Source organism: Denticeps clupeoides, chromosome 5 (genome assembly GCF_900700375.1).
Source record: "Denticeps clupeoides chromosome 5, fDenClu1.1, whole genome shotgun sequence".
In the NCBI taxonomy this organism is placed as follows: domain Eukaryota; kingdom Metazoa; phylum Chordata; class Actinopteri; order Clupeiformes; family Denticipitidae; genus Denticeps; species Denticeps clupeoides.
Window position 1 is genome coordinate 2262609 of NC_041711.1, and position 19209 is coordinate 2281817.

At 47.7% G+C, this 19209-nt stretch overlaps 3 protein-coding genes across 7 annotated transcripts in view; 2 read left to right on the top strand and 1 right to left on the bottom strand.

The window, feature by feature from the left end:
* The window catches only part of LOC114790547 (uncharacterized), a 12881-nt gene extending 12298 nt beyond the window's left edge, over nt 1-583 (top strand). Inside the window, exon 12 of the mRNA XM_028980712.1 lies at nt 331-583. Within this exon, the coding sequence (XP_028836545.1) occupies nt 331-353 (23 nt within the window). The 3' untranslated portion in view covers nt 354-583. The remainder of the gene's footprint in view (nt 1-330) is intronic.
* Nucleotides 306-4542, bottom strand: rbm12ba (RNA binding motif protein 12Ba). Of its 3 annotated transcripts, none has more exons than XM_028980709.1 (3): nt 4289-4534; nt 3967-4094; nt 306-3280 (listed from the first exon to the last, which is right to left on the bottom strand). In XM_028980709.1, the coding sequence occupies exon 3, from the start codon at nt 3248-3250 to the stop codon at nt 1814-1816; it is 1437 nt and encodes a 478-aa protein (XP_028836542.1). In that variant the 5' UTR covers nt 3251-3280; nt 3967-4094; nt 4289-4534; the 3' UTR covers nt 306-1813. The 3 variants fall into 3 exon arrangements, 2 of the variants coding, with proteins under 2 accessions (XP_028836542.1, XP_028836543.1); XR_003749826.1 differs by lacking the exon at nt 306-3280 and adding an exon at nt 3571-3886 and having other exon boundaries at nt 4289-4542; XM_028980710.1 differs by lacking the exon at nt 3967-4094.
* Nucleotides 4459-18122, top strand: tmem67 (transmembrane protein 67). 3 transcript variants are annotated; one of them, XM_028980696.1, is made up of 29 exons: nt 4459-4651; nt 5926-6014; nt 7950-8040; nt 8118-8217; nt 8297-8366; nt 8631-8702; nt 8880-8942; nt 9911-10065; nt 11649-11757; nt 11828-11914; nt 12002-12067; nt 12160-12316; nt 12935-13058; nt 13157-13262; nt 13335-13391; nt 13704-13802; nt 14041-14139; nt 14384-14392; nt 14550-14636; nt 14730-14826; nt 14932-15071; nt 15654-15794; nt 15925-16005; nt 16104-16220; nt 16301-16417; nt 16502-16606; nt 17274-17376; nt 17471-17613; nt 17850-18122. In XM_028980696.1, the coding sequence occupies exons 1-29, from the start codon at nt 4459-4461 to the stop codon at nt 17928-17930; spliced, it is 2958 nt and encodes a 985-aa protein (XP_028836529.1). In that variant the 3' UTR covers nt 17931-18122. The 3 variants fall into 3 exon arrangements, with proteins under 3 accessions (XP_028836529.1, XP_028836530.1, XP_028836531.1); XM_028980697.1 differs by lacking the exon at nt 14384-14392 and having other exon boundaries at nt 17850-17930; XM_028980698.1 differs by lacking the exons at nt 4459-4651; nt 5926-6014 and adding an exon at nt 7664-7873 and having other exon boundaries at nt 8118-8231.
* The last annotated feature ends 1087 nt before the right edge of the window (nt 18123-19209 follow it).

The following is a 19209-nucleotide window of genomic DNA, read 5'->3' on the forward strand; positions in this document are numbered from 1 at the left end:
CACGTGTCTCATGGTGATAGAGTTCCGGGGAATGGAGCTCTCACCCAAATACCTGCGGTGAAGCCCTCGGCCACACGTCAGTCAGTCTGAATACGCTGCTGTCTCATTCGCAGATTCCATTTGTGCCCAATTTATTTCCAGACATGAATGAGCCCTGAAATTGTGCCACCAGCTTTCCAGGTCTTGAGTTCTCTTTAACCAATGGGCAGCCACAGGCCATGGAATGACGGGGATCTGCATTCAGATCATGCCCTCACATAACATTCTGGTAGATTACTGCCTCCAACCAGCCACACCCATAATGACTCCTTTTTTTTTTTTTTTTTATAGGTTCATCCAGGTTTTATAACTGATGTCCTGCAGACTCTCGACTTCTTTTAAATCCTTGTTTTCTTCCACATAAGACGACGATTGCATTTTTCTTTTAATTTCAGACAAATAACTTCTCATATTGTTTGTATGTATGTATGTATGTATGTATGTGCGCTAGAAGTGGCATCCAGGCATTGCTGTGAGAGGGATGTGTATGTTTTTTGTACAGCTGCCTCAATAAAAAAAAAATTCAGTCTGTCCTTCACCCTTCTCCTCTCGCGTCTGGAATTTCATTTCTGTTCCTTCACCGTACTAGTTGTCGCCCCTCCCTGCAGTGAAGTTATCCAAAACAATGGCACTTAGTCTGATGTCAGAACCTGATTCATCGTATAGGTGGAGCAGCTACACGTTCTCCATGTGTTGTGTCTTTCACACACACACTCAAGATTACACACAAGTTTCAAATGAGTGTGTGAGATCTTGTCCTTCAGTTTTTTGGTAGACATCCAGGTCGCAGTGTTTTTTATAATGACCTTCAGCAGATCAACACGTGCGCTGTGGTCTAATAACCTTGAAAGTGTTCCATGTGGTTCTGCCTGGAGTACAAAGTTGCACCACTTTTCTGTGGAATCAGATAAATGGCTGACCAGCTCTCTTCTCGCAAGCTTTTGAAAGGAACCGATTTCATGGCTACACAAGTACTTGCACGTCCTTATGGTCTTCTCAATCCTGCTCCTCGAACAGCACCTGCACAAACATTTTCAGTCAAACCCACACTGCCTGCATTGTTAAGAAGGCTGCCGAAGGTCCGGCTGGAGCGGTTTCATTTTCAGGTGGTTATTTCTCTGAGCTTTTCTCATTCTCCGAATGTCTGCAGGATATAGGACCAGTGCCACGAACCCATCAGACTTCTCGGCAAAGGTTTCAGCCGAAGTTTCACGAGTTCTCCATTAATGAGGCCTTCAACAAGTGGACTAGTATGTTCATTGGTATAAATAATCAAATCAGTCTTAAGCCTTAACTTTACACTTAACAAAAATCAAACCAAAGCCACAGATTTCTGGATAATACTTTTATTGTGGTATGATTATATCAGATATGTGAGCATTAAATGGCAAGGAGTTTGGTATGGAGTCCGTTCAGACACCGACGCTACCGACTACAGTGCCTAAACGCGTGGACGTCTTCAAATGTCCACCCGGCTATCTGAAGTCCAACTGAACACTGTTCCAACTGTTCAGTCTTAAATTACTCAAACCATAAAGTACGGATGTTCTTCACAGGAAACGTCACCACTTCCTCCATGCTCTCTGCATTCTGAACGACCCACCAAGGTCTCCAAGCGTTCACTTCTGCAATGTCTTTATGCAAAACGAGTGTGGTTTGAGTAGAATTGTCTCTTCTTTACTTAATCAGTAAACATAATTGAAATACGAAAATAAATATACACGCTGAGCCGACGCAGTGGTCCCATGAAGAAATTCTGGAGCTCAAAGCCTCCTCAGCCCGACTGGTGGAGCATGATACTTAATTGCCGGGTGGAGATGCAGGTGAGCAGCATTTTGTTTCCCATGAACGTCTGATTGTGGAGCTTTCTGGCTCGCTGGGCTGCCACCACAGAACCAAAGGACACGACCGCCTCGCCCAGGCCCCGCCCTTCCTTGTCCCTCAGCAGCGAGACGTGGCCCTCTTCCACAGGAAACTGGCAGAAGAAGTCCCTCACCTGTGCCTGGGTGACGTCCGCGGGGAGGTTCCTCACGTAGACGCAGGTCAGGGCAGAGTCCGACCCTCGGTGCACGGTCATCTTCAGCATCTTCTCCTTGGTGATGGAGGAGACGTCCAGGACCTGGTTGCCCACACGGGTGCCGCTGAGGTTCATGGCGGCGACGTAGTCCTCTGCGCAGTCGAAGTTGAGGAAGGCGGTGGTGGTGCGCATTCCGTTCTTCAGGAGGTGAAGGACCCGGTTGTTGGGCAAGTGCGGGCAACTGAAGATAGTCTTGAGGTCCGTCTTGGTGACGTTGGCTTTCAGGTTCTGCACCATCACGCAGTGCTCCGTGCCCCCTGACGGAACCCTCCGGCGCTTGGGAGACAACGAGCGTTCTTTAGAGGAGCGCTTCCCGGACGACCGGCTGGCAGCGTCGTGAGGAACAACTGAGGGCGTGTTCTGCAAGACTCGCTCGCACTCTTTCACGGCGTAGACCCACTGCTCCGCCGTGGCCCTCCGGACCTCCACGGGAACCGTGCCCATGCTCCGCCCGCTGAAGCGGAGGCCTTCTTCTACCTCCGCTTCGCCGGCAACCTTGACCAGGCAGCCGCGGCGGTCCCCCAGCCGCGCGTTCACGATGGCTTCCGTCACATGTAGACCCTCCAGGAAGCCGCTTACGTCCACCTTAGTGGCGGTGGACGGCAGGCCATACAGACGCAGGAACCCTGGGCCGCCCGCCTTCGGATCGCCCTCGCGGACGGGGCCCCCGACCGGCGTCTGACCGCCGCGGGGCCCCCGCGGGCTAACGGGAGACGCGGCCCGGCTCCCGGTCGCGGCGCCCGGTGCCGCCTGGTTACTGGCCTGCAGTCCCTGAACGACGGCCGCCAGCACGCCCAACACCATGACGCCCTCCGGGCACTTCTGGAGGGCGGCCAGGGTTTGCTCCGCGGGCTCGGCCGCCCTCTGGGGCTGTAAGTGGGCGGCCAGCTGGCGCTTCAGTTCTGCCACGCTGCTGATATGAAGAGTTACTTTAGAGCCTCGCAGAACCCCTCCGGAGCGCCTCATGGCCAGCTGCCCGTCCTTCTCGGAGCTGAACAGGATGAAGGCTTCGCCAAGGTCCCCTCCAGTGATGTGGAGAGCCCCCTTCGGAATAGTTAGGCCATCGAAGAATCGGCGGATGTCCTCGACACCGGCGTCCACGTTCAGTCCCTGCAGACGCAGCACGATGGTCATGCTGACCCGCCTTGCACCATCAAACCAAATCTAGATAACAGAAGAGAAAAAAAAAAAAAAAACACACAAACTGGTGACGACATAACACACACAAGGCCAAAAAAGCAGTGCGATATCACGCCATGATTCTTTAAAAAAAAAACCTGCAGGGTTCCAGGTTGAAAAGTGTAGGAATAGTTAGGAACCGGGTGGTAGTAGCCTAGTGGGTGAAGGAATTTTTATCGATATATTTGGTTTTCTCCGCGGGTCCTTCAACCCAGGTTCTTGTAGGAGGATTCACTGCTCGAGGCTGAGAAAGAATGAAGACTCAAGACTCAGTCTGCGCAGAAGGGGGAATCTTTAATGTTCACAGAAGACTACCACTAGCACTCTGTGTACAGATTCCGATGTTTCAGTGCGTGCTCAGCTCTTTTATAGGCAGTGACAAACAAAGTCTTTTTGGGGTGGAGTCTTCTGCTCGTTCGTGCTGTCTTCTGGCAGGGGCAGATAACCACTTCAGCAGGGCGAAACCACAAGGTGCGTAGTTGACAGTTTTAACATGGTCGGGTGCGGTTGTTATGTTCCACTTCCTCTTTGAGTGATATGTTCCACTTCCTCTTTGAGTGAGTCACTTGTTCCTTTATGTTTGCACAACATCTGATAACAGATGTTTTACCAGTCTTTAGCAAAGTAACATATGTCAAAGCAGTATATTTCTACATGGGTAACACACTCACCTATGAACCAGAAGACCCAGGTTCAAATCCTACTTACTACCATCGAGTACCTGAGGAAGACTCCAGGGGGAAACTGTCCCTTTATCTACTGACTGTTAGTCGCTCTGGATAAGGGCGTCTGGTAAATGCTGTAAATGGAAATGAACTGTTGTAATAAGGAACACCAAGGGTGGAAACAGGAACCAGCCCCTGAAGCCCCAAACGATCTTAGTTTGAACTTTGTGTCCCACTCCACGAAGTTTCCACAGAACTCCACGCAGCTCCCAACCACGACGCGCGACATCTCCCGCCTTCCGTGGAGCTTTTAAAAGCGATCACTCACCGCTCGGCAGAGTTGGCGCGAATTCCGGGCTCCACGTGCGTTTCTTCCCGCGCCGTCCGCTCGGCGGAAACGCCGTGCGGGCCCGCTTTTGAAACCCCGTGCGGGCTCCGCCCCGGAAGCTGCGCCATGGCGACGGGGACGCCGCCGGAAGCTACCGCCGTCGCTGCGCCATGGCGACGGGGACGCAGCGGCCGAGCGTTCCCGCCGCCGCGCTGCTGATTTTGCCGCTGCTCCGCGCCGCCCTCGGCCAGCAGTTCGTCGTCACCGCGCAGACGCCGTCGGACTGCGGCGGCGGGAGTTACTTCGACGCCTCCAGCCTGTCGTGCGTGACGTGCGGCGCGAACCAGGTCCCCAGCAAATCAGGTACCGCGGGGAGCTAACGGCTAAAGCTAACACGCTCAGGAACGCCATTAAACACGCGTCCTTCCGCGAAGAAAAGTAGAACTCGACACGAAAGCGAAGAAAAACACGTTACTGGACGATTCCCACCGAACCGAGTGGAAAAGTACTGAAGGAATATTACAGATTTTACTAGGCTGCCACCGAACTAAAGCCGCACATGAAACAGTCTCCTGTTTAATATCACCATTCCTGGAGCTTTTTCGCTCGCTGGGTACACCTAATCTCTGTATGGTGTGAAAGTGAAGTGATTGTCATTGTGACACACGGCAGCACAGCACACGGTGAAATGTGTCCTCTGTATTTAACCTAATTTAACTGAGTGTATATGATAATTTAACTGAGGGTATATGATAAAGCACCGCTCACCTATGAATGATTCAACCATCACCTTTGGCGGGCAGGGGGCAGCCATGCCAGGCACCGCACAGCCACTTCCTTACCTGACAGGCCTTTTCTTTTGTACTCCCATCGGGTCCCTGAGCAAGACACTTAACCTTGAGTGTCTCCAGGGGATGGCTGTCCCTGTCACTACTGATTGTGAGGCGCTCTGGATAAATGGAAACTGAGACAAATAAAAATACTACTGACATTGTAACACTGACTTCTTAATGTATTGCACATTAATGCCAAACAGACCTATAAAGTTAAAGTGGAGTGATTGTCACACGTGATACACAGCACACAGTGAAATTTGTCCTCTGCATTTAACCCATCACCCTGAGTGAGCAGTGGGCAGCCATGACAGGCGCCCGGGGAGCAGTGTGTGGGGACGGTGCTTTGCTCGGTGCTTTGGTGCTTTGGCAGATCGGGATTCGAACCAGCAACCTTCTGATTACGGGGTTCCTTAACCACTAGGCCACCACTGCCCCATAGATTTTTTGAAGGGGGCACCCGGATATGAACCGGATATAAGCTGCTAATAAAAAGTCAACTTTTATTATTTGGCACCGGTGTATTTTACAGTAATAAACGTACTTGTGTAGTAATTTACAAGGAGATTGCTGGACCTCTGCCTGTATGGCGCGGATCAGAGCATTCCAGCAGGCTGGAGGAGGTCACCACACACGTCTTCAGTACCTTGCAGCGCTGTCTGTGCCTGAGAATTTGATGAGCGGCCCGTGTAGCTGAGCGTTTTCCGCCTGTGCATACGGGTCCCTGTTTCCCTCAGATGAATCAGGTAACAACGCGCCAAAACGACTATACAATAACAATCGTTCCTTTTTGGACCCCTGCAGGACTGGCCTGTGAGTGTCAGACTGGCCACCGGCTTCTCTTCAACAGTGGGGGTGGAGTCACCTGCCAGCCCTGTCCTGCATCCTCACCGGTAACCGCCATATGCCTCATATCTCATATGCAGCACAAAGCAGTGAAACGTCTTCCCAACACTGCAGCACATGACACGGTGACACGTGTCCTCTGCATTTAACCATCACCCTGAGTGAGCAGTGGGCGGCCATGACAGGCGCCCGGGGAGCAGTGTGTGGGGACGGTGCTTTGCTCAGTGGCACCTTGGCGGATCGAGAATCGGACCCACAACCTTCTGATTACGGGGCCACTTCCTTAACTGCCCCAGTAACTGTGAAACTTCAGGAAGGGACCATCTGAAAACCTTAAACCCAAGTAATCCTGATTAAATAGTAAAATTGGTAATAATGTCGATGTTGATATGTAGAGATGTGGTGGAAGAACTGGGTGTCGGTCTCTCCCAAACTGACGAATGAGCTCCTACAAGCATAAGCCTGGATGGAGAACAATATTGTACTGCAGGTCAGAGGACGACAGGACACAGGAGTCACTTTCTCTACACACATCATGTCATTGGAAATTCTGCACTTTATGTGTATTTTTCATTATTTGATGAATGTTTGACTTGTCTTTTGAAATGTCAATAAAATTGATTGCAGGTTCAATGAGCAGTAGTCATGGTATCATATACTTTGTCAAAACGATTGAAGACCTGTCAAAAGAGGCTAAAATGTTTCATCGATGGCCGTCCCCCTCTTTCAAGGTGTCACCTTGGGTGGTAGTAGCATAGTGGGTAACCAGAAGACCCAGGTTCAAACCCCACTTACTACCATTGTGTCCCTGAGCAAGACACTTAACCCTGAGTGTCCCCAGGGGGGACTGTCCCTGTGGCGCTCTGGTAAATGCTGTAAATGTACATTTAGGTGTCCTGTGTCAGTGAGGTGATGCTTTCTACATACCATTGTGTGATGTAGCTTTTGGGGAAATGACTGAATACCATTTCAGTCAGTATATGAATCGCGTATGCGTTGTATTTTTAAGATATTTATTGTGTTTAAATGTCTTTAACACTGAAACAGTAGGTTGAGTAAAACCATACACTTAAAACAAAGGTTTCTGTTTTAAAAGATAGTCTAAGTAAGTGAGGGGTCATAAACCATCAACAAGCTGTTGCAAGCATCAGCTTCAAGTGACCAATATGCTGTGATTGAAGCGGTTTCTGTTTTAAAAAGATAGGCTAAAAGATGCCAGGTGTCTGACGGGATGGGAAAAGTTTGAGAGGAAATGAGGATTGTCAAGAAATGTAGAATTATTTTCTGAAAAGAACGTTGGAGGGTTTTTGTTCATTTTCCTAAATCTGTTTGATAAACAGAAGTCATATTGGTATGTCTGTTGTTAACACCTTAAAACCTTTTTGTAGAAAAACAGGAGATATTAAAACCATTATGTAATTCACTAATAAATGAAATACCTTTGGCTTGTTCATAAAACAACGTGAGAGAGAGAAAGAGGGGGATAGGCCATTTTGGCCTCTTTTGACAGGTCATCAATCATTTTGACATAGAGTATACGATACCACCACTGACAGTGCACTTGTTTTGGCTGGTTTGTGTTTGTCAGGTTTTTGCACAGCATCAGGTCTGAATTGCCTGGGAGACCAGCCGGCGTGAGAAAGTGTGCGTCTGTGTGTGCGTGCTTAACATTCAGGGAAGTTCAGGTCACGGTTTCAGGAGAACATAGGACGCTCATAATCAGCACATTTACGACATTTGTCCAGCAAGTTGGTTCCACATTGTCATGTATTAATACTGGTGTGTATCTCTGTTGAACAGCGGCAGTTATACAGGTGTGAAGGTCAGATATGGATGTCAGTCTGGACAAGATTGTCTGTGAAAGTCACAGTCGTGCACAATTTAATTATAGAAGCACATAAAAAATGTAAATACAGTTATTGTCATTTTTTAAAAATATACTTCATGTGCTGTGGTGGCTGATCGCCTGTTCCACGTTTCAGGCGGTGACTCGGGACGGGTATGGCTGCATCCGATGCCCTGGGCCCGCAGGGGAGGACGGCCGCTGCCAGTGCCCCGCCGGCCACGTCTTGGGTAAGTCCCAGCGCAGGGGACGCGGGGCCGTTGGCGGTGCGCGTCAGGTTGTACATCTGTGTGTGTGTTGGTTTCAGTTGAGAGAGACGACAGCGGGAATGTTCTAGAAGACGCAGCATGTCAGCCTTGCAATGCGGACGAACCTGCGCTGTCTGCGCCGGATGTTTCGGGAAGCAGGTGAAAGGTCGCAGGTACAGGGCGCGTGGGGGGGGTCACTGCCGGTCGCATTAACATTCCGCTTTCTTTTTTCTTTCAGGTGTGTGAGATGCCAGGACTCCTTCATCAACTCGTCTCTCTCATGTGTGTGTGGAGGCTCCAGCATCCAGGTTCAACAACATCTTACATTTCACGGCATTTACCAGACGCCCTTATCCATAGCGCCTTACAGCCAGTAGTGACAGGGACAGTCCCCCCCCTGGAGACACTCAGGGTTAAGTGTTCAGGAACACGATGGTAGCAAGTGGGGTTTGAACCTGGGACTTTGTAGCCTTCTGGTTTAGGGGTGGCTGTGTTACCCACCATGCTTCTAGAAATAAGTGTGTATGTGTCCATAACAGTAATAATAGTAATGATAATAAAATCTGTTTCAGGCTGGAGGACTGTGTTTCCCGCCTAACAGTCTTCCAACGTCGGTGTCTGCCAGTGTCACCTTTGCTCAGCTGGTAAATGTGTGTGTGTGTGTGTGTGTCAGTATTTATATACACAGAAGGTGATTATGTCTTGATTTATGTAACACACTGTGAGGACTCAACAAGATTTTTACCTTATTAATATTAATATATAGCATAAACGTGTGTGTGTTTTATGAGTTTATTAAATGTGTGTGTTACTCTTTGCAGAGCCTCCCTGTTCAGTCAGTGTGGTTCTCCAATTTTCTCTACTCGTCGGCTGCTGCTTGCCTGGTAAACACACAGACATACACACACACACACACACACACTCACTTGTACACCCGACTGTGTTTTTCTGGTGATCTAGTCCTGCACGATTAATCTAATCGCAATCGTAATCGCGATGTCAGTCTGTGCGATTACTTGAATGCAAAAAGCTGCGATTTAAATGATTAGTACATGGATTGGATCGGATATGTTGCCGATCCATTCTCTCATTCTCTCAAAGTTGGCGAGCTGACTGAAGTCTCACATCTCAGTTGGAGGTGACGTGTTTGGTCACATGACTTTCGATTCGGAGACATATGGTTAGACGGCGCATGATGATTATGTTGACCGTGTCTAATTATTATTAATGTTTATTGGACTCATCTGATGTTGTCTGGACATACAGAGGCATGGCGCATTTGAACAGTTTCTAATTTATTAACACAGGCAGTGGTGGCCTAGCGGGTAAGGAATGAAACTCGTAATTGGAGGGATGCGGGTTCGAATCCCGAACCGCCTTGATCATGGTACCGCCCCCACACACTGCTTGCCGGACGCCTGTCATGGCTGCCCACTGCTCACTAAGGGACTGGAGAAGGAAGGGAAAGGACCCCCTGAATGAGGTCTGAACACCTCCGTTATACTGGACACAGAACCCCTGATACAGGAAGGCAGTGGTCATCCACCCCGACAAGACTTTCCTGTCATGGCCCTTTTGGCCACCACCTGGTGATACTTTGTGTTTATGAGGCCACAGCGTGGTGATAAAGCAGGGCTCTTCCTCTCAGTCTGATCCGATCCAGCATGAATGTGATGAAACCTTTGGGATGAAACCCCAACGTATTTGACCCACTGTTCTGGTGGATTTCCAGTAAGGGGACCGATCGACAGGACCCAAACCGCACGGTGGACCTCAGAGTGTGTGGGGTTGGGGTTCTGTGGGCATCTCGTGCCTGTAGATTTGTCAAGGTCCCTTGTTTGTGTGCGTGTAGGTGTTCTCCAACAGAAGCGCATGTCAGGCCCTGGGGAACATGTGTGTGATGAACATGCACTCCTCCAGCGCCGTGACCAACGATGCCTGCGGCTTCTACAACATTCTCTACAGGATCACTGCCACTCTGGGCTTCACACAGGGCATCTCATACTGGTATGTGTTTTAAATTTATGATGACTGGGTTAATAAATATAACATTTTATACACAGTCTATATACAGCCTTCTATATAAAGTCATGTGAGAAAATTAGGACACCCTATGAAAACATGTATATTTTAAAGTATATTTGGACATATGGATATTTAATATCAATATTAATTATATTGAGGGATCCAAATAATATAACTAAACAATTAAAAATTAAGAAATCCTTTTAAAACTTTCTGTGAAATGTAATTTAAAAGAATGCAATTTCTGGTGAGGAATAAAATAGGACGCCCCCATATATGATCCCACTTAAAATGGTTAAAATCCCATATGATCAGTACATCGTTACCCAGCATTGTAAAGGAGCCTCGCCCTGGTTAAACCTCAGATTAGTTTGGTGTGCTCCAGTTTGGTGTGAAGTAAGCACCATAGTGAGATCTAAAGAGCTGTCTGATGCCCTCAGAAAGAAGATTGTGGCCGCTTATGAGTCTGGTAAGGGGTTTAAAAACATCTCAAAAGAATTTGACATCAGCCATTCCACCATCTGAATAATTGTTTACAAGTAAAGGACGTTAAAAACAACCACCACCATGCCCAGGTCTGGCCGTCCAAGCAAATTGACCCCCAGAGCAGACCGTAAGATGCTCAAAGAAGTCATCAAAAGTCCTAAAATGTCATGACGGGAACTACAGCAGGCTCTGGCTACTTTCAATGTGAAAGTGCATGACTCTACTATCAGAAAGAGAGTTTGACTTTCATGGGAGGTGTGTAAGGAGGAAACCTTTGCTCTCTAAGAGAAACATTAAGGCGAACGTAGACAAAGACAATGACTTCTGGAATAATGTTCTTTGGACAGATGAGTCTAAAATTGAATTATTTGGACACTGGAACAGAAGACATGTTTGGCATAAACCAAATACAGCCTTCCCAGAAAAGAACCTCATACCAACTGTGAAGCATGGAGGTGACGGTATCTTGGTTTGGGGATGCTTTGCTGCAGCAGGACCTGGCCCGCTCACCATCATAGAATCCATCATGAATTCTACTGTGTATCATAAGGTGCTTGAAGAACGTGTGAAACCATCTGCAAAAAAAAAAATGAAAGCTGAAGCGGAACCGGATACTGTAACGTGACAATGACCCAAAGCATCCCAGAAAATCCACGAAGGACTGGCTAAAAACTAAGAAGAGGAGAGTCCTGGAATGGTCAAGTCAAAGCCCTGATCTTAATCCCATTGAGATGCTGTGGGGTGACTTGAAATGGGCCCTCAAACATCTCACAGCTGAAAGAATTCTGCGTTGAGGAGACAGAACGTTCTTCTGAAGGCGTCTCACCGAAGTTATATCAGCCAAAGGGGGCAACACTAGTTATTAGGGTGTCCTAACTTTTTCCTCCATTAAAATACACATTTTTGTTCATATCTTTTTTTTTTTTAATGTGTAAAATGTTGTTTGATTGTAATTAAGTCACTTTCTTTTCCAGACATACATAAAAACATGATTGGACATTGATATGTGAACATTTCCTAATAAGGAGCTGGTTATTTAATGGGGTGTCCTAACGGGATGGTGTTGTGTGTGTTTGTAGGAGAGCTAACCTGCCGTGGCTGTATTATGGGGAACAGCCCGGCCTGGCGTCGCAGGTTCTGCGCACCGAACCGCTGCCTGTTGGCTACAGCTTCAAGGGAGCGCAGAAGGTGAGGGCCCCGCTACAGATGTGGGGTGCGGAGGCGGCGAATGGCGCTGACCTCGAATGTCCTGTTCCAGAACACACGGATTGAGCTGCAGGCTGCGGTTTACAATGCGGCGGGGGGGTTCTTACGGTGGGAGAACGTCACCGGAGGAACACTGCAGGTACATTTAATAACCGTCATATTTACATATTCATATCAGACATATTGTACTGGCCGTTTACCGCCACACTTTCTTCACGTCCTTCAGCTCTGTCAGGACACAGGGGGCAGGAAGCAGGCTGCCTTCACGTTCGGGACGTCCTACAAGCAGAGTGTGAGTGGCGCTTTGTACGCTCACACCCACGTTGGGGTTTTGAAGCTGAGGGACGTTGGAGCTCATCTGTAACCGACTGTGTGTCTCCGCAGTGTGTCCTCTCTGTCTCTGATTTGTTGACTCTGTTCCCGGAGCCTCGGTTCTATGACGTGTTCCTGGCGCTGGGAACCTCGTCGGCCGACAGGCGTCTGCTGGCACTGCCTGTTCTGAACCTCAACATGCAGTTCAATGGACAGTTCATTAACCAAGGTTCACACACACACACACACACACACACACACACACACACACACATTTTCACCAACACGTGAATTAAAGCACAGATAACCTGCAGGTTGGTGTTTGTAGTGGGTGTGGCCACGTTGTGTACAAGGGGTATTAATGAAAGTGAAGTAATTGTCATTATGATGCACAGCACATGGTGACACAATGAAACGTGTCCTCTGCTTTTAACTAATCACCTTGGTGAGCAGTGGGCAGCCATGACAGGCACCCGGGGAGCAGTGTGTGTCGTGTATTGACAGATGGGGGTTAAAATGGTCAGAATGAGAGCTGTCAATCATGCCAACTGGCTCCTCCCCTTCTTTATAGAATCTTTATAATTACACACCAACAAAAAGGTAACCAGCATTTACAGAGCGACTTACAATCAGTAGGTACAGGGACAGTTCCCCCCTGCAGACACTCAGGGTTAAGTGTCCTGCTCAGGGACACAATGGTAGTAAGTGTTAAGTTACCCACTAGGGTACTACTACCCAGCAAGCAGACATGTCTTGTTTCTACCGGTTTACTTCTGTAAATTCTGAAGACATCATGTGACGTTAGTGAACATGTTCAGACGGTTTGATGTTGTCCCGCTTGTTTCAGGATCAAGTGTGAATAATTGGTATTTGACACGGAGGCTGTTGCTTGTGGACACTCTGAGTGGGCGGGATAAGAGTCTCAATATCCCGCCCAAAGTCATACGTGTTGCCACGGCGATTAAGATTGGGTGAGTGAAACACGCTTCTGCTCCAGGGAGAAGTAAATGATGATGGTGAAGGTGGCGAGGTGAGAAGAAGATGACGAAGGTTCTTTTCTTTCTGTCAGATTCCAGCTGATGCCTAACACTCAGCGGGGGGAGGTTTACCCGCCTCTCATCACCATGTCCTACTCTGACGTCCCCATCACCAATCCGCTCACACAGACCGTCCCTGTGAGTCTCTGCGCTGCTTCATTACTTGTCTTTTCATGACATGAGAGGGTTGGTCAAGTGTTTCTTCTGTAGGTGTCATTCTCCGTGGAATATGAGATGGATCAGAGCGAGGCCAGAGTCAAGACTGATGTAAGTTTACATTTACATTTACCAGAGCGACTTACAATCAGTAGTTACAGGGACAGTCCCCCCTGGAGACACTCAGGGTTAAGTGTCTTGCTCAGGGACATGATGGTAGTAAGTGGGGTTTGAACCTGGGTCTTCTGGTTCATAGGCGAGTGTGTTACGCACTAGGCTACTACCACCCTTGTAAGTGTTTGTGTGTTTACCTCGTTTATGAATTAATGTATGATGAAAATGATCACATCTCCCAACTAACATTTTCATGATTAAGGAATTGTTGTTGTGGTCCTGTGTGTGTGTTTGTGTGTGTGTGTGTAGATTGCACTGGGTGTGTTGGGTGGGGTGGCTGTTCTGTACTCCTTACTGAAGACAGCGAGCTGGAAACGAAGAATCTCCTCACCGATTATTGACCTGGAGGTACATACACACACACACACACACACACACACACACAAATTCATACCCATATACTCCATACTCACACCCAACTCCCAACTCATTGGGGACAACTACACACAGGCTGAGGGTCTCCACCGCCCTGCATCATGTTTTAAACGGAGTCAGCGCTGCCAGTGGTGGTGTGAGCTGTGAGAGCGGGCGTGTCTCGGTGGGGGGGGGGGGCGTTCGAGTTCATTTCTGCTGACTTTCCTTTCAGACCGTCCTCAAATTCCTGCTCTTCTACGCTGGGGACCTGGCCAACGTTTTCTTCGCCATCACAGTGGGAACAGGCGTTTACTGGCTCATTTTCTACAAGGTGTGTGTGTGTGTGTGTGTGTGTGTGTGTGTGTGTGTGTGTGTGTGTGTGTTCGGGTGTGTCCATTTATCCATGTGATGACAGGAAACCTGCCTGAAATATTCTGCACCATTTTTCAGTTTCCGGCCTCTTCCTCAAAATACAGCTTTTACAGCACTCTCACTCTGTGTGTGTGTGTGTGTGTGTGTGTGTTTCGCCATGGCTTAATATTCTCCTCTTCTCTCTCTCTGCTTGTTCTCTGCAGACACTGCAAGTAAGCCCCTCCTTTTCTTTTCTGATTCCCTCCTTTATGATAGGAGATCGTCAGGGTTAGCAAAAGCAGTTGAGGATTTATTATTGAAAGTGTGTGTGTGTGTGTGTGTGTGTGTGTGTGTGTGTGTGTGTGTGTGTGTGTGTGTGTGTGTGTTTAGGCCCAGCAGTTTGTCTCAGTGTTGCTGCCGTTACCACAACAGGAAGAGCGTTTTGTGACGTACGTGGGCTGTGCTTTTGCTCTGAAGGTTGGAAAAAACACACACACACACACACACACACACACCCACCTCCAAAATCTCTTCTATTTGCACACACACTCAGTTCGCCTCTCCCTGCAGGCGGTGCAGTTCCTCCATAAGCTGCTTCAGCAGGTGTGTGTGGACATTTTCTTCATCGACTGGGAGAGACCGCGGGACAAGGCGCTCCGAGCGGACGGTGAGGAGAAGCAGCGGAGAACCTGCCGCCACGCTGTCTGCTATGTCTATGATGATGACGATGATGATGGTGATGATGCTTTTTACCTGTGTGTATGTGTGTAAGTTGGGGGTGAAGCGAAGTCTGGAGCTCCACCGGTCAGCATCTGGAGGACGTATTTTGTGGCAAATGAGTGGAATGAAATCCAGACACTCCGTAAAATAAACCCCACCTTTCAGATTGTTGCTGTGCTATTTCTGCTGGAGGTACTCACACACACACACACACACACACACACACACACACACACTCTGTCTGTTGTCATCCCAGCGTCCAGCAGCATCATCCGGTCAGCCACACTGTAGGGTTAAACTTGTTCTGTAGTATAGTATATTACAGCCTTATTCCAAAATGGTCAGAATTGTACACACAACACCCAAAACGACTTAAATGTGAACTCTGCGGGTACTTATGTACATGGGATTTCTCTGTGTTTTTGTTTTGAATTAATTTGCCGAAACCTCACGAAACCTTGTGTAGAATTCTGAGGGAAAAATGCATTTAATGGGAATACTTTCTGGATGCACTGCACAATGGTGGTGCCACAGTTTCAGGACTTGTGGGGTTAGGCGCTGCGTTGGGCCACTCTGGTCGTGGGAACAGGAGACCTGCTTTACTTCTATGAGGCTTTACAGCACAACGTCACACCCATTTCTCATGATTCAGAGATGTTCAGCTGCTCACCTGATCACCCATGCTGGTTGAAAAATCAAGATGAAAGATCATAAGACAGACTAGTAATTTTATCTGTGTGTATAGCTGTGTGAAGCTGTGTGTGTGTTTGGCAGGTTGTGGGCTTTTCTAATTTGGGTCTCAGGGATCCGTGGTCGACCCTCCAGCGCCCCCCAGAGGCTTACACCCCTCCCCACAGCCTAGTGTTGCGCTATGGCCTCGCTTCCATACTCTGGCTTTGCATTGGTCTTCTGCAGGTATGCGAACACACACACACACACACAGACACACACACTTGCAGTGCACATAGACAACACGAATACTCAACACGTATAAACACACTGCGCTTTCGAATAAAACGGTTACTCTGTGTGGTTGCGTGTGTAGGTTGTGTTCTTCACAGTGTTTTACGAGCGTTTCGTTGAGGATAAGATTCGCCAGTTTGTGGACCTCTGCTCCATCAGTAATGTGAGTCTAAATACAAGACTGTGCACAGTGTGTGTTTGTGTGTTTCATTACGTGTGTATGCGAGAGGGATCTCATTTCTGTCCGTGTGTGTGAGACAGATCTCTGTGCTGCTGCTGTCTCACCGCTGCTTTGGCTACTACATCCACGGGCGCTCGGTCCACGGCCACGCCGACACCAACATGGAGGAGATGAACTCCAATTTGAAAAGAGAGGCGGTCAGTAGAGTTATTTTCCTGTAAATGTTATACTGTAGAAAAGTGTCTTTGTAAGTGTGTGTGTGTGTATACTCCTCCAGGATAATCTGTGTGGTCAGCGGGGTCTCCTGCCAAACTCAGACACTCAGACTTTCCAGATCTCTATAACCAACCGCCTGAGAGTTCAGTATGACCGGATACTGGAGCCCCTGACCAGGGTGAGACACACACACACACACACACACACACACCCCTACACCCCTCCTGCCCCAATAACAGCTCTACTGCTTCTGCGGTTACAGAGACACGGGCCATCACGATTGGTGGATGCCTCAGCCAATCCGTTTGAGCAGAGCACCAAGGCGTACCACACCATGAACCGCTTCCTGGGTTCGGTCATCGATCACGTGAGTGTGTGTGATTGGGTCGTGCTCGTGGAGCATGCTGAGGATTCGTGCAGGAAATGGCAAGAGGCAGCCAGCCCACAGAACCACGTCCAACTGGCTTCATTCTTATACTTTTAATCACTTTGCTCATTCATCATCAACTGCTCTGGACCCAAAAGGTAGTGGCAAATAAAAGTGTGCACGCTTATATGGGGACGTGTACTGTCCCACGTTGCGTGTGTGTGTGTGGCCCAGTCTTATCTATGCGCTCAGTCTTAAAGTATGAAAAGCCAATTAAAAATGAGATGCACACTTGTTTTAACATTTCCTAAGATGCGTGCAAGCCAAGTAAATGATCATTTTTGTGTGCTCACTCAAGGGCAGGAATTGTCGTGTGTGTGTGTGTGTGTGTGTGCATGTTTAGATGTGCATATAGAATACCACTTGCATATAGTGCTCATATAAACATACATGTATATAATATATAGGATATTTGTTTGGATATACAATATGAATTCTGCAACTCAATTTTATTTTCCACAATGCCTGGGCCTTGCTGGTTCTGGTCGGCCTTCCGCAACTCAACCTTTACGTTTACAATCAGTAGTGACAGGGACAGTCCCCCTGGAGACACTCAGGGTGCTAAAACTGTGTGTGTGTGTGTGTGTGTGCGTGCGTGTGTCTGCAGGCCCACCGTGAAATGGACTACCTGGTGCGAGATAAGCTCCTTTTTGAGAGACTTGTCGGTATGGAGTTTGTGGAGCCGCTGGACAAAAGCATCTTCTACAACGGTGACTGAATAATATCATCCATGATCTACTCATACAGTCATAGAGAGTCATATTCCACCTCTGTTGCTGAGTGTGTTTGTGTGTGTGTGTGTAGACGAGTCCCACTCCTTCAGTGATGTGCTTTTCTATGGAAATGAGGCGACGCTTCTGATCTTTGACACCCTGTTCTTCTGCGTGGTGGACCTGGGCAGCCAGAGCTTCGTACTTGCTGCGGTTCTCACCTACCTGCAGCAGCTGGTAAGCCCTGAGTGTGTGTGTGTCATGTGATCAGTTAGCATCAACAGGTAGATCTTCTTTATTAAATTAATACCAGTATTACCATCAGTAGTCGGTAGGGCTTTCAGACATGATTCTGAGGCTGAGGGAGTGGCCCTCAGAGTGCCACGCCCTGTGTAGATGTGGCCCTGCCATTCCCTCCAAATGGAAACAGAGCATTGTAGATGATTGCAGATTCCGATCTTGTCCTTTTGCAGGTTTTCCGTCTGATTCGTGACGCCGTTGGCCAGAGGAATCTGGCTGCCAAGACCCTGGTGGACAAACGGTTCCTCATATGACGAGTGACGTCTTTAATGCTCGGTTGTGCTGCCTTAAATTCTCATGTGGGAGCCACAGTAAAATTGGATGACGACATGTCAGTTTTTAAGCCGAAACTCCAGTGAGTCGCTGCTCTGCTTTTGTAGGTCTGAGATTTTGTGATTGTTGTTTTTTTTATATATTTAAAATAAAATGAATTTTCTTACTTTTCATTCTCTTGTGTCTGCTGCAAATCTGAAACTTTAAAAACTTAGATGCTGAAGAACATAAAAGGTCTTTTTCTTTTTTTTAAGTACCATGAGGTTCACTGACTTTAATTGTGGAGAATTCAGCTCATGCCATGTGTCTAAGAGGACTAAACCGGGTCTCCAACCCACTAACCCAAGGGCACGGCCGCATCCAACCACTTTTCGGGGGTGATCAAAGTTTTAGAACCCACATAACTTTTTATAAGAATCATAAATTGAACAAACAAAAATACAGAAACATATTTAACATAACCAGAAACACATTTTTACATTCTACAATTAAACAAACACCCGGATTATCATTATAATCCCCTTACCCACATCAGAATACAGGTGAACAAAATAAAAGTCTTTAGAAAATAAGAAAATAAAAGACACAAAAAAAAGAAGAAATACACTTATAAATCTAGTGTAACCATTTAACTCCGGCACATCAGCATGGCCATTAAGTGCAATATATGTCCCAGATCACATTGCCATCTTTCATTGAGTGACCGACAGAGGTCGCCACCCAATCTTTTACTCCTGCATACAAACATGAAATCTGACCCAAAAGAGGAAATATTTGTGTGTGTGCCGGTGAATCTGATTGATTTCTACTTGCTCTGTAATAATCTCAGGCTACATAACTGATACCTTTTAAATGAGGAATATGCTTCCTTCAACTGACAACTGGGCATTTGTTTACCCAGCTGCAATAGTCAAGGACACCCCAAGCCACCCCATACTCTTATCTGAGCTTCTTTCCCACTTAGTACAACTTGATGGGGCCTGTTTGGCCTTCAGGAAGTTTTTTTTGCTCTCTTAGGGTCAGAACATGCACAAGGCTGCAAAGGCCTATAAATATTCCATATAAGCCACATTGCAGATCACAGACCCGTAAGTCAGCAGCGGTAAGCGTTCCATGTTGTAAGTTCCATGTTGCCCCAGGTTTGTGGGAGGGGCTTGAAGACGCCCTGAACTGGATCTGACATCAGAACGATCTTCTGGCTGTCAGAAATTTTTACTGGCTGAGGGTCCTTCCTCGTTCTGCACCAGTTATCTTCTAAAC

Excerpts from the sequence above, each read along its gene's own strand:
- rbm12ba (XM_028980710.1), bottom strand. The coding sequence starts at position 3,250 with ATGACCATCGTGCTGCGTCTGCAGGGACTGAACGTGGACGCCGGTGTC.
- tmem67 (XM_028980696.1), top strand. The coding sequence starts at position 4,459 with ATGGCGACGGGGACGCAGCGGCCGAGCGTTCCCGCCGCCGCGCTGCTG. Across the intron at positions 15,072-15,653 it reads CTGTGCTATTTCTGCTGGAG|GTTGTGGGCTTTTCTAATTT; the intron begins GTACTCACACAC and ends TGTGTTTGGCAG. Across the intron at positions 15,795-15,924 it reads TTTGCATTGGTCTTCTGCAG|GTTGTGTTCTTCACAGTGTT; the intron begins GTATGCGAACAC and ends TTGCGTGTGTAG.